The following is a 14,726-nucleotide window of genomic DNA, read 5'->3' as shown; positions in this document are numbered from 1 at the left end:
TATATTAAAATAAAAACAAAAATAGAAATTTAAATAATAAATAATTAAAATATTTAATGAGAAAATACAACATTTTTAAATTGAATAAAAAATAAGTAAAATGTAAAATAAACAAAATAAAATAAATAAATTATGTATATACAAGTAAAATAATAATCTATAATTAAAAGCAGATTATTAAACTTCTGTTCTACAAAAAAAAAAGTGAAATCTGTTCCTGCTGGTGACAAAGAGTTATTTTGGAAATCTAGACTTTAACATTTACTCCATAAGTCATCGAAATGATCCCAAAAACTCCTGACCCAGTAATCGGGGCTGCATGACATTTTTCTACTTGAAACATTGCTGTGGTACCATGATAACCTTTTTAACTCCTTAGGGGATTGAGTAGAAAAAAGCTACACGGATCCACGCTGCATAACAACTAACTCCCCAGAGGGAATATTTCCCTCGTGGGCCACCTTCCAGATGATAATAACGCTGCTAAAAAAGGGTAATTTGGGATTCAGTTATAGTCAATAGAGGAAATGATGTGGCTAAAAGTAGACATCCATACACACACACAAATACACACAGGGTCAGTTAGGTCACGACAAGGCCGTGACCTCTGTGCGGTCATGTCCAGGGTCAGATGTCTGAGACGTGTTTAATGTCCAGTCTGTCTGCTCAGGGAGCAAAAGTCACCGGATCCATCACTGGAAACCAGCGTTTTTTCTCTGGGGAACCAGGAGACGGACGGTTAATTTAAACACAACCGTGTCCAAACTAACAGACTTAAAATCCATGTATAACAGATAGCATCCATAAGAACAACAAGGCCACGTATCAGCCCGGTTCTGCTTGACCATTAATGGTCATGAACACAAATCAGTCTGAGCAAACTGAGCAGGAATGTTCACCGCTTATAAGGACAAACTGCAGCTGAACGCTGGATGATATGACTTTGTGAGTAACAAGGTTAACTTATCATCTTCTAATTTAAATGACTACTTGACTTAACATTTGTGAGGTGAACATTTCATTATCGTAATAAATCATAATATAACCTACAAAATACTTGCTCGTTTCATGAGCTGAAGAACTCATTAGCTCTTATTGAGTTCCCTTATTAAAGTGATACCAATCAAAATGAGGAGATTAACAGAAGGGGACCGGTATCAACTACGGTGGCCTTCAGGTAACATAAAATGTGAAAGGCTCTCTCTAGAGCCAGAGTTTGGTTTGTCCAACAACAACGATTCCTAGTTTCAGGTGATTATACACTAACGAAAACACAGTTATGAATATTATATTCCATTTCTGCTAACAGATCCCCGAAATCCTTCATAATGTTCCTTTAATGGCTTTAATAGAGGCAAACGAACCACGACCTGACAGCTTGATCTGTGGCCCTCTAGGTGAAGCCTCCCCCTGGCACGTCCTCTAAAGTGCAGAAACACAGGGGAGATGAGAGGCTGCGGCCTACCAGGACACCTGAGCCTTCATTTACCCTTTTACACAAACACACACTAATTTATATTGCATGAGAAAAAGAGAGGCACTGTACATAGATGGTTATAGGATCCTCCCGTCGGGAACAGTGGGTGATTCCCTGCAGGCACTGACAAACAACACAGCCGTCTCACTGCCATGTAAATCTCATGCACCAAATGTTGCATTATGTAACATCTGAAGTGCTTTACATCTTTGAGATGATACACCAGTTAGAAAAGAGACTGCACAGGATGAAAAGGAAAAAGGCACTCGCTTATATGGTTGTTTTTTAACAGTGTGTCAGCGTTAACTGACAGCAGCATAATGCCACCGCTGATCCTCCTCACTCATAAATTCACACACTCTCTAACCGGTGAAAACAGGACTTTATGCAGTATGTTATTTCCCTGCATTGAGCCTCATGCTTTCATTCTCTGTCAGCAACCTGCTGGACTGAATACCAATGACAGAGGCTGTGTGTACATCTGAGATTACAGCCAGCAGCGAGCAGATCAGAAACCTGAACCTGACACGTCTGTCTGCGGGGAACGCGAATAACAAGACCGGCAGCACAGGAGACAGACATTCAGTGTTTATTAACAGAGTATTTACAGTCAAGGTGGGAAAACAGAGACAGCAGTGTGTTGATTTGTGTGTGTGTGTGTGTGTGTGTGTTAAGTCTGTGAATCCTTGTAGAGAACATTGGCCACCATTGCTCTCACTGCTGCCGGGTCCTCGGTATCTGTGGAGGGGAAACACAAATGTGGCAATGACCACTGACATGAGACACTCATGTGTGTGACCAGATAGACATTATCAGGACTGTCTTACCGGTTAAAACTTCTTCTTCTTTGGTAGGGAGTCATATGATGGCGCATTGTAAGTAAAAAAAAAAATAAAAATACAGAGCTGGGGGTTCATATTCTGAGAAAAACTCAGAATTTTCAAGATTAAATTCGTAAATTTAAGAGAAGAAAACTCTGAGATATTCTCTGACATTAAAGTGGTAAATTTATGAGAAAAAAACTCACAAATCTGCAAGAAACAAACTTGAATATTTTGAGATTAAAGTGACAAATTTACAAGAAAGAAACTCACAAATGTATGAGAAAATTTTTTTATATTCTTTGAGATTAAAATAGTAAAATTACAAGAAAAAAACTCAATCTGCAAAAAAATTCAATATTCTGAGATCAAAGTGGTAAATTTACAAGAAAAAAATGTAAAATTTACAAGAAAAAAAATTCAATATTCTGTGAGATTAAATTGGCAAATTTATGAGAAAAAAAACTCACAAATCGGCGAGAAAAAAACTTGAATATTCTGAGATTAAAGTGACAAATTTACAAGAAAGAAACTCACAAATGTATGAGAAAAAAAAATATTCTTTGAGATTAAAATAGTAAAATTACAAGAAAAAAAACTCACAAATCTGCAAAAAAAAAAATCAATATTCTGAGATTAAAGTGGTAAATTTACAAGAAATTCAAAAATTTTTTCTTTGAGATTAAATTGGCAAATTTGCAAGAAAAAAAGTTGAATATTCTGAGATTAAAGTGGCAAAATTAGGAGAAAAAACTTAAATTTCCGAGAAAAAAACTCAGATATTCTCTGATATTAAAGTGGCAAATTTACAGGAAAAAACTCACAAACTCCCTCCCCCAACTCTGTACATTTCTTTTTACCTACAATGGCCCTATTACGTTGTCGACCGATAAAAAACTATAGCGAAACTAGTCAAAACTAGCTGATGATTGAATGTAGGAGGAACTGTCCATATTCAGAAACCATCCCACGTTGTGATGATGAACTGACAGACTCTTCATCCTCACTGTTTGGCTGAAGGGCAGTTATTAACGTGAATGAACAGCAAAGACGAGCCTGAGAGCTGCTACTGACATTTCTAAGAGGTCAGGGTGAGGCAGCTAAGACAGCTAAGACAGCTACAGTACAAAGTTTTCCTTTCATTTTCATTTACTTCTTTACTTTTAGTGTTTGTTCTTCTGTGTGTTTTAATGGGTATATGTTTTAGTAAAACTGCATATGAAATGAAATGCACTTCAAGCCATTTTTGATGGCACTTTGGTTGAGATTTAACATGTATGCTCATAAAACATGCAAAGCCAAATACCCCCTCCTCCACACACTCCACATATCAGACACATTTTTACACTTTTTTTTGTCTGCAGTTTTTTTTTTTTACTGCAAATCTCTCCCCCTCTCCATTTCCTCGTCCCCCAGCTGCTACAGCAGACATTTTCCACACTGTGTTAGGTAACAAGCCTGAGAAATCCTAGTCAGAAGAAACACAACAGGCCCAGAGGTTGAATTATTAACAGAGGCAGCAGGATGCTACGCTAACACCACCACCAGGCTTCAGAAAAAACAGCTGGAACCTCCATTTTCATCTGCAATCATAATGCTCCAGCGAGTCTTACTAATCATGTGTTAGTGTGTCATCATTTTTCCCTCACTAAATAGGTTCCCACTCATTTAACAGAGGTTTTACTGACACAAAACGGTTGATTAGGTGGTCTTCCATGCAGACCTAAAAACACTAATTTGTGATTTAATCAGATTTATCCTTTAAAAAAAAAAAAAAAGGTTTTATATATATTACATGCATGGAGGCTGAAAATGCACTCGGGTAGATTAATGTTCTAACACAAGGAAATTAACAGGAAATAATAACCATTGTGCGCATTCACAATGATTAACCAACTTATTGACTCAGTTAAACATTGTGTTTGTCAGGAGAAAGAAGCTGGATGGCAATTTTCCAGAGAGAGAGGAGGGTAAAAAGATAAAGAGAAACGAGTCAGAGAGCGGCTTCCTCGGCTTCTGTGGTCTTTGTGTTCGTGGATTACAGCCTCTCTAAAAATACTCGAGTCTTTTCAGCACAGTTGACTGACAGGATGCAGATTCATACACACTTGGATGTAGAAATGAAAACATTGGATTTGAGGCTTCCTGAATTAATTTCCTCCCTGACCTCTTCCTCTATGTGTGTGCAGATTTGTAAAAGGGGAGCCAGACAACGGGCCTCGTGCAACAAAAGTTTGGCGTCTCTTTCACTAAAATGTCTCCAAGAGAAAAAAAAAAAAGGATTTAACACTGCAGAGCTTCAAGTCCTGCTGTTAGAGATCATCAGGTGAAAACACAACATATTCATTAGTCAGTATTGATAAGGGACTAGGGCTGTGTATTGGCAAGAATCTGGCGATACGATACGTATCATGATACAGGGGATACTATTCAATATATCGTGATATACTGTGATACTGTAAGCAAGTGATATATTGCGATTATAAAAATCTAATTTCAGCAAAACTGTCATAGTATAAAGAACACACCACCATATGCATAAAATAAGAGTGAAACACTTTTTTTATGCAATCAGAACAGAGGGATCTGCATTTGCAATTGTATCTATGTTTTCTTACACCCCTAGTTTCAACTCGATGAACGCCTTCTGTTCATGAGGAGGTGTGAATTCGTGAGGTGCCCTTACTAAACTGCTGTATAAGGCTGGTTCTGCTCCGTTTGTGAGCAAGTTTCATTCAACAAAAATTGTCTCCAAGAGAAAAAATAAGAATTTCAGAGCTTCAGGACCCTGCTGTTGGAAATCAGCAGATGAAAATGAAATATATTTGGTAGAGTCAGTACTGTTAGGGGACCCGAAACAATTTGAAAATATGAATATAGCTGCTTACAATGTGTCAACAGAGCAGCGCTGCATAAAGAAGGAATGGTTTGATATGAGGTTTGATGCTAAAACAAGTCTACAGCCATGCAATTCATCCTGAGAGGAATAAGAAGGTGGGTACCAAATGTCATGGCATCCAGTAGTTGTTGAGACATTTCAGTCTGGACTACAGAGGTAGACAGACCAGTGTTGCCATCCCTGGATAAAAATAAGTGACCACACCAAAATATGCTTCTAAAATCTAAAAAGAAAAAAAGTTCTCTTAAATCACTCTTACGTGCCGACGTAAGAAAGAATGTGTTTGTTGGAGTCGTTCCCGAGTGATGCCGTTAAACTCGCCAGCGAGCAGGATCTTGTTAGCAGTAAAATCTGCCACGTGGGGATCACGTTTTATTCTCCCCTCCTCGTTAGTATTCAGGTCAGACTGAGTGCTACAACTGGATGGCAAACAACTTGACAACAAATAGTCTCAGGTGGGCTCTTGTCCAATTACAACAACAAACACCGGAGACGTCGGGTCGAATCTAACGAAGGATGCTCTAATCTGAGCTAAATCAGCTTCCTAATGAGTTGTTGGGTGTACTCACCGACTCCCAGCGCCTTCAGGTGGCTCGTAAACTCAGGTTTCTCCTCCAGGACTCGTAGCATGTTGGTGGACTCCATGCGCTCCAGCTGAACCTTCCAGTAGATGTAGATCTTGTGGTTGAAGCTGACGTACACCAGACAGGGGCTGTTCTTACCCTCCTTACATGTGTACTGACCTGCAACCACACAAGAACACACTCAAACTACATATATTACAGATGTTTTTTTTACCCAACATGTGGCTGTGATATAGTGTGTTATGTGAATCCCAATGCTCACATCAGCAACGCTGTGCTGCCTGGAGACTAATGCGTGTCTCTGTGGCAGAGCCAGCTTCCCCACAAACAGAAACAATCTAATCTGCTTTAATGATCCCACAGAGCAGAGAGAGTAGAGTAGAGTGGACGGGAGGGGTCAACTGTTTTAACAAACAAACCAGCCAGATCAACTCTTTCTCTAATCCACTTACTACTGTTCATGTCATATTAGCTCCCTCAAATAAACTGTGGCTTGTTCAAACACTGCAGAAAGATTTGAAGAGGAGACAGAGAGAAGAAAGTAGGAGGAAGAGCAAAGACTGTGTGAGCCCGAAGCTCAACGGTGACACCTGTTGGTGCGGTTGGGAACCTCCAGCTCCAAAGTAAAACAGGCACCTGATATATAAGATCATTTTGGGGGGGTCAAGTATGAGGTCTCTCACCTGCACAGAAGGCGTTGACGTTCTCATCGAACTGGAACCGCACGACCGTCCGATTGTGGTCAATGATGTACGTTTGACCGTCCCAGGCGCACGCCACCACCTCCTCTCTGCCGTCTCCCTGCAAGCAAAACACACGTCCTCGCCATCATTCTCAAAACAACCTCTTCAAACTTTAATACAGTGCTGAAATTACTCTGCGATTAATCAATCACTATTTTTATTTTAAGGGTAACTTCAGTATTTTTCAGCCTGGACCCTATTTTCCCATGTTTTTGTGTCTAACTGACTAATGAGATCAACAATTTCTGAAATTGGTTCAGTATAGAGGGAGAACACTGTAACCGGCAGCCGCTAAAAGTTAGTTACTTATAATAACAATCTGAGCCTGTCAGTGGCAATACTGGACCAATTTCAAAAAGTGTTGTCCCTAAAAGTCACTTAGACACAAAAACATGAGTTGAAACGTGGTTGAAAAATACCAACGTTCCCCTTTAACACCAGACTGATAAGAACTGTTTAACTGCCCACTCAGGTTGACAGTTTCAAGCCTCTGGGTATGATCAGGTTTGTGCTATATTGCACCTGTAACTACACCCCACCATAGTGATGTCACAGCGTCCTGGAGGACATCTATACATCACTGCAGAAAGGTGAGAAGTTAAACCAGCGGAGGTCAGCAAAAACAAGATTCCCAGCTGTTATTAAATTGCTTTTTAAAGTAATGTATAAAGCAAAAATGCCAAACTTTTAATCAAATATGGTTGCACAAATCCTACTATTTTTCTTAAATGAATTTAGCTCTATATAAAAACACAAACTCACAGTAACGTCGAGCTTCTGCAGCGCAAACAGCTGATGATCCACCTGGACGGACCACAACAGCTGCTCTGAGCTGTCCATCAACTTCAGGGTCCCTATAACATGTGAAGGTAAAAAGAGACCTTAAGTATAATATTTAATACTTACTGTTCTACCTGTTTTTATATGCTTCTGCTACTAGAAATAAAGAATACATCAAGAAATACTGGACAAGTTTATACAGTTTGCTTTTAATGGCTCCTTTGAGAAATTAATTTATTCAAGGGCAAGGATTTTAATGTGCCTGATGTGTGGCAGATAGCAAAGATGAAAAGCTACAAATCTGTTATAAGGAATCAAAATGAGTCCAATAAAAGGGAGCAGCAGATTGAACTAAACATCTTCCCAACAAGGTGAGAAAATCATCTTATAACACTTCCACACTGTAGTATCTTTGACAAATAATCCCTGAAATGACGTTTATACAGCAACAGTTTCTCTTAATGTTCCTCATATAATCTCTAATGGAATTGTAATTTCTTTTCTCTGTGCTCATCCAGGTGTCACCTAGAGGGAGCTTGTGAGAGTAAAACGTTGGCAGCTGAAAGTGTTAAGTGATGATAATCCCTCTGGATCCTCTCTTCTTTAAATATTGATGGACTCTCCAGCGGCTCTGAGAGCTGTTTGCCAGTTATCTGTTATCTTTTTTTATGCTAAATGCAGTACCTGTGAGGGTTTCTGGGCAATATTTGTCATAGTTTTGTGTTGTTAATTAATTTCCAGTAATAAATATATACATACATTTGCATAAAGCAGCATATTTGTCCACTCCCATGTTGATAAAAGGATGAAATACTTGACAAATCTCCCTTTAAGGTACATTTTGAACAGATACAAAATTAAATATTAAATCTTTTAATTGATTGACAGCCCTAAAACACACTAGTGTTCTTGCCTTTTTTGTTTATCTAAAATGTGTTTTAAATTTACGACTTACCATCTAAAGTACAGAGAGCGAACAGCCCACAAGTAGATGATTCCTCTTTTGAGCCTGATGACAAACAGAGATCAAAATGGTTATAGTTAGATCCCTTACTTCCATTAAATGTTGTGTAAAGTAAAGAAAAACAGAGTGTCTGTTTGGTACCTTTACTGATGCTGCCGATGAGATGAGTGGAAACATTCTTGTTGTGAATCCGCCCGGTGGTCAGATGGAGAACTATATCTCTGGACGGTCCCTCACTGTGAGCGAAGAAATCAAAACACATTTAATGTCACCAATCACAGTTTCTTAGGTCGATAACTTCTGTTTGTAACAGCGTCTACCTCCCGGGGGTGGCGGGGGCGTCTTCTCCAGAGCCAGAGGAGGAGTCCTGTTGTGTCCAGGAACACAGCAGGATGGCGTAGCCGCAGCCTGGCTGAGACACCATCAGCTCTGGTAAACCCTCTGGACCCGGGTTCACCGACAAACTGTCCACCTGCACCACAGACATCAGCATTAAACATCTGGCCTTCACTTTGTGTGATTACATAATAAGCTTACATTTAGGGTGACTTTATTTCTCTGTGTTGCACATAAATAGCCACTTAACGCCTGTCTTACCTATCAAGTGGGGATGGACAATATACTTTAAATCAATTTCACGATAAGGATATATTCTTATATTGATATTCATCATCACAATTCAATAGGGTTAGACTGAAACACTCTTTTGTGCACCAGTCAATCCTAAAATTAAATATGGAGCCTAATAGCAGATCAAATGTAAATGCTGAAGGGTCTTGAATATATAGTCTGCGGTGATTGTAATGGTGTGTGAAATGTATATATCCTTGTTTCCTGTCTTCAATTTGTGTGTCTTTGGAGCTGCTAAGATGCAAGAAAAAGGTCAGACTTGATCTAAAAGCAAAGTAATATCATATCAATAATTAACGTAGCTGAAGTGAAGTGTACCTGCCCCTCCAGAAGCCATTTCTTCAGCAGAACCAGCTGTCCAGATCCCAGCTCTGAACCGTCAGACGGCTCCTCCCAGCGGAAAGCTCGCACAACTCGGTCTGTGTAGCCCACCACCAGCTCACAGCGGCCGTCACCGTCTACGGTACAGACATGCACATGCTGTAGTCACATTCAAAAAGCACAACACACAGGATGCATATATAATAAAGTGATTTACCGATGTCACTAATGAGGATGACTTTGGTGTTGGCAGGGATATGTTGGGTGAAGAGCGGCTTCTGCTCATCAAACGACATGAATTCATGCTGACTGGAGGAATCTGATTTAGTGGCAGTGGCTGCTGTCAGGTCAAAGAGGTGAAACCAGCCCTCCGCTCCAACAGCGACCACAAAGTTCTGTCAAACAGGAAAAAAAAACACAATGTTGGGAACATCATCACCAAGATATTCATGACACGCTGCTGCAGATCATTTCAGAACTTACCTTTCCTTTGTTGCAGACGTCTCCAACTGCAACACAGGTCAGCTGCCCAAAACCAAAACACATCATATGAGTAAGAGAAATAAATCTATGAAATCGTGAGTCCTGGTTTCTGTACTGACCATGCCCACACAGGTTCTGGTGACCCAGGGTTTGGAGTCGTCATTCTTGTACACCAGCAGCTTTCCGTTGGTGTCGCCCACAACCAGCTCGTTCAACTAGAATGGAGAAAAGACAGCACATTTATTTTGCTATAACATGGAACCACCACTATTTAAACACCCTGAAGAATAATCTGAATCTTAAACATGGTTTAAGTCCTGATATTTTGCTTTGACTGTTTCTTTTTGACTAATTTATCTTCTGGTTTCTAAAAAAGGAGGAATATTGGAGAGAAGCCACAAAGTAAAGTTTGAATGTTTTCTCAGGTGTGTTGGCAAGGAGACAAAAACAATATCAAGGAAAAGATTCATGCACACTGAATTCTTGCTCCCAAAACAATACATTTTGAATCTCCATTATGTATACTCAGCATGTGACCAAAAGGTCCATATAGACTTGACATGGTAGGTAGGTAGGTAGGTACTTTATTAATCCCCGATGGGAAATTTCTGAGTTACAGCAGCAAAAGATAGAACAAGCACACAACAAGATTAAGAATAGAATAAGAATAAATAAGATACAAATAGGCATTAGCAATAAATACTCTTAAAAGCTGGTTAGCAAGTGCCAGTACTAATGTCCAAAATGGATCAAAATGGACATGGATCACAAGAAGTGTGGGTTTTATTTGAAGCCCTAACATCAATAACATCAGCACGTACAGATCAAAATTAGGGCTGAAACTAAACATTATTTAATCTTGGTTCATTATTTGTTCCAACATCTGTCACAAAATTGAGAAAAAATGCAAATTACAATGTCATGTATTTGTCTGAGCAACTTTCCAAAACCAAAATATATTAATATATATATATATATTGTCATCATATACCAAAATATATGAATATATATATTTATTTAAATATATATATATTCATATATTTTGGTTTTGGACAGATGCTCAGACAAATATATATATATTCATATAAATATATATGAATATATATATATATATGAATATATTCATATAAATATATATGAATATATATATATATATATATATGAATATATTCATATATATGAATATATTCATATATATATATAAATAGTAAAAGACAAGAAAAATGATCAAATTCTCAGATGTGAGAAGCATTCAGTATTTGAACATGTTGCACACATAACTTTTGTTTTGTGACCTTATTTCTATCCAGATAGGATGCCTTCAAGTACTTTTATTTACTTTATTCCATATCAAGGACAGCACACATAAATAAAAAACTTAAATTAGACTGCCTCTGAGATTTTATGCAGAGAACATTTCTGCAACTTTACAAACACATTATATTAGACGAGAGCAACATAAAAAGGCAACCAATCTACCTTGATAAGATAAAATAAGATAAGACTTTATTAATCCCGATGGAAATTCTTGTGCCAGAGATTGCTCAAAAATACAACAAAATTACAACAAATTCAAGTGTATAAAATAAAAAGTACTATTTCTAGCACCAGTGCCTAAAAGAATAACAATTAAGTGAGATGCATTTAGTAAAATGAGTAAAAATAAAAGATAAGTAAAATGAAATAAAAAAAGATAAAGTATGCTAAAAAAAACAAAAAAACAACAGAAAAATAAGTAATATGGAGAGTGCATTGAAAAGTATTGCAGTGTTCTCACACCAGACTACATGCATGTTTTGAGCATTTTAAGGACTCTACTCAATCTGCATCTTTTTCCAGGTCTGTTGGTTTACATTGATCGATACCAACAAGTGAAAACACTTTAATGTAACATTCGGCTATAACATAATTAATGAGCTATGAACAGATGAACCTAAAATCAAAGTTATCTTACTCACAGAGTCGTTGTCTGCATCTCCCAGACAGATAGCATGAGGAAACAGAGTTCCTGTGAAGTCCAAGCTGACACGTTGAACGAAGTTCAAGGACCTCATAGCTACTAATGACAGCTAGATTATAAACCAGCTAAACATCTGGCCAGCTGCTGTTAGCATTAGTGGTTTTAAGGCTAATCAGTTGTGAAGTAGCTCCTTGCTAGTAAACAATAGCACATGACCCGAGGAAGTACGGAAGCTCAGTAGAGACAAACTACTTCGCGAACATTACCGCGGTTCTTCTAATATCATTAGGTGGTCAAATATCGACATCTAGCGGTGCATGTGTGTAAGTGCACCAAAACGCAAAAAAAGTTTTATTTTTTATCAAATATCCAGTGGAAAAAAGTTCAGATATTGTCTTCAAGATATACTAACACATCTAGAAGTTTTTTGTTTGTTTGTTTGTTTGTTTTTTGTGCAGTTCAGGGAATATCAATCAAACTTGTGTTTTTTTTTCGACAAGATATCTAAAAAAGTATAATTTTCTTTTCCTAAATCATGTTGTTTTATTTTGCAATCTAGGGATAATCATTTAAACCGGTGTTGGTTTATTCATTTTTAAGAATGGCTTTTATCTGTTTTAGCAAATGAACTCTTCTGATGTTTCAAACTTCTCCAACAAAATATTAATTGCAACAAATAAGAAATTATATTGATAGAAATTGTTCTTTCTGTTGACTTTCTAGTTTCAAGTTTCAAGTTTATTTGTCATATGCATTTAAAAGTACAGTGTACAGTGAAATGCAATGAAATGCATTTTACCCTGGCTCTCTCTCAGCCCTTAAAATCTATAATAGTAAAGTTGATAAATACTACAATAAATAAGACAATACCTGAGAATAAAATTATAAAACAACCTAAAAGCTGCCCCTATACATAGTTCTTTAAAAAGGTTTTGTCAAATGTATTTGTTAAAACATGTCTTTTCCTTTTTTCACTGCTATAGAAATATGTTCTGTTTGTTTATTTTTATGACTGCAGTTAAAAAAAAACACTATATCTTAAATATATCTTTTTAATCATTTTAGAAAAATTTCAAATGCACAGAAGTAATTTTCATAAGAGAATATCTTGATTTAAAATGCAACAGTACATTAAAATCATTCAGTGCTCCAACACCAAAGCCTTAACAGACCTTAAACATTTTTTTTTGTTTTATTTATTTGTTTTCTTATTTTATATTTTATTTACCCTTTAACCTCTTGCATATTTCTACTATTATTGTTTGGTATTGCACAGTTTTGTAACATACAGTTTTTGTATTTTCCTCCAGTGTTAAGTGCCACTGTTGTCCTCTAGAGGGCGACATTCAATCACAACTTTTCATGTCAGACAGAAATCAACCCATTCAAGGAGGGAGGAGGTGTTTACACAAACATCACAGAGGCAGAAGTCCATTACAGAAATAGTTGTTTTTAAAATGCCATAAGTTCATTGTAACAGGTGGGTGGACTATATGTTTTGTTTACTTTTCTCCCTCTCCAGTACTCCTCCTTTTATTTCTATCACTTTATTATACTGTCTTCTTGTTGTAGGCTATAAACATGTATGAATTATGTGGAAAAACTAATAAAAAAAGTTGCTCATTGTAACTTTTAGTACAACTACTTTTGTACATTTCTGACAAAGCTTCTGAGTCCATGTGTGCTGAAATATTTACACCATGTACTCAAGTTTGTGCATCATTTTGAGAAAATCTAATGTTTTCTATACAAAATGTACAACAGATTCATTAAACCCAGTCAAATATCCATTTACAACGATTAAACTCACACACATATTTTGTATGTTAAATAAAAAGAGTAACTGACAAACATTAAACATATACCCATTACATCCAGCCACCCTTTCACATCTGTTCTGGTCTTGTCCAAAACTAAATAGTTTCTTGCAGTCAATATTTAAAACCTTTTCAGATGTTTTGGAAGTACCCCGTAGAACCTTCTGCTACTACTGCAGTATTTGGAGTAGCACCACAAGACATACATCTCAAGGAATATGATAGCTTTTACTCCTTAAATGGAAGGAGAAGAATCCTCCAACCCTCAGGATGTGGTTTAAAGATCCCATACATCATTTGGTATTGGAGAAGATTCGCTATACTACAAGAGGGTGTGCTCAGAAATGTTATACTTTATGGAGACCCTTTTTAATCTATATAGAACAAATTGATACCACTGACATTGAAGTTTTAAACTGCTGACCTCATATTACATATAATTCACAACTTATACTTAGTTTTTTTTCTTTATTTATTATTATTATTTTTAATTTACTTATTTTTCTGTATTTTTTTTGGTCCTTTCCTTTTTTTTTTTTTTCTTTCTTTATTTTGTTTTTGTTTGGTATATGTTTCATTTATGTTGCTATCAGATTTAATTCATTTATATGTATAAATGTAATTGTTTATGAAATTAACTTTGCTTATTTAATGTTGCAGTAATATTGTTATAGGGATGGTTTATACAATTATTTATTGGATTTTGTACAGAATACCAATAAAAAGACTTTGAGCAAAAAAATAAAATAAATAAAAAATAAAAACATACAGTATACCCATTACTAATGGTGCACCTGCTGAAAGAAAACAAAACACAGTCAGAAAACTGTTTTTTAATGACAAACAAATTGAAAGATTATCTCTCCCATCACACACAAAGACAGTGTATGTGGATGATACGGCTGCTTATGAGTTTTTGTTTTATTGTCTCCACAACTCCATAAAGAAAAGAGAAAAAAAAATACAGAAAATGGTAAAAGAAGAACTCAGGCGCCCAGATGTCATATTAATTATTACACTCAGCTATGACTGGAAAGCCCCTTAGAGGAAAAGGAGCCTCTGGAAGAGCACAAGACCAGCAGAGAGAGAGAGAGAGAGAGAGAGAGAGAGAGAGAGAGAGAGAGAGAGAGAGAGAGAGAGAGAGAGAAAGTCCTCACAAAGCACTAATTGGACTCTGGAAGCCCACTGACAGGCCATGGATAGGTTTCAGAAAGGAGAGAGGCTGAATAGAACCCACGCTTCTTTTC

At 36.9% G+C, this 14,726-nt stretch overlaps 1 protein-coding gene across 1 annotated transcript; it reads right to left on the bottom strand.

Annotated features, from left to right (window-relative positions):
- Positions 1-2,050: 2,050 nt before the first annotated feature.
- itfg2 (integrin alpha FG-GAP repeat containing 2) lies at positions 2,051-11,900 on the bottom strand. Its single transcript, XM_037759803.1, has 12 exons — positions 11,661-11,900; positions 9,822-9,917; positions 9,703-9,744; positions 9,437-9,614; positions 9,217-9,356; positions 8,589-8,740; positions 8,410-8,504; positions 8,260-8,313; positions 7,287-7,378; positions 6,465-6,582; positions 5,767-5,940; positions 2,051-2,215 (listed from the first exon to the last, which is right to left on the bottom strand). Exons 1-12 carry the CDS (start codon positions 11,754-11,756, stop codon positions 2,148-2,150), a joined length of 1,305 nt encoding a protein of 434 aa, XP_037615731.1. The 5' UTR covers positions 11,757-11,900; the 3' UTR covers positions 2,051-2,147.
- Between the last annotated feature and the right edge of the window lie 2,826 nt (positions 11,901-14,726).

Source organism: Sebastes umbrosus, chromosome 23 (genome assembly GCF_015220745.1).
Source record: "Sebastes umbrosus isolate fSebUmb1 chromosome 23, fSebUmb1.pri, whole genome shotgun sequence".
In the NCBI taxonomy this organism is placed as follows: domain Eukaryota; kingdom Metazoa; phylum Chordata; class Actinopteri; order Perciformes; family Sebastidae; genus Sebastes; species Sebastes umbrosus.
The sequence above is the reverse complement of the archived record's forward strand: the minus strand, read 5'-3'. Positions and strand labels throughout refer to the sequence as shown.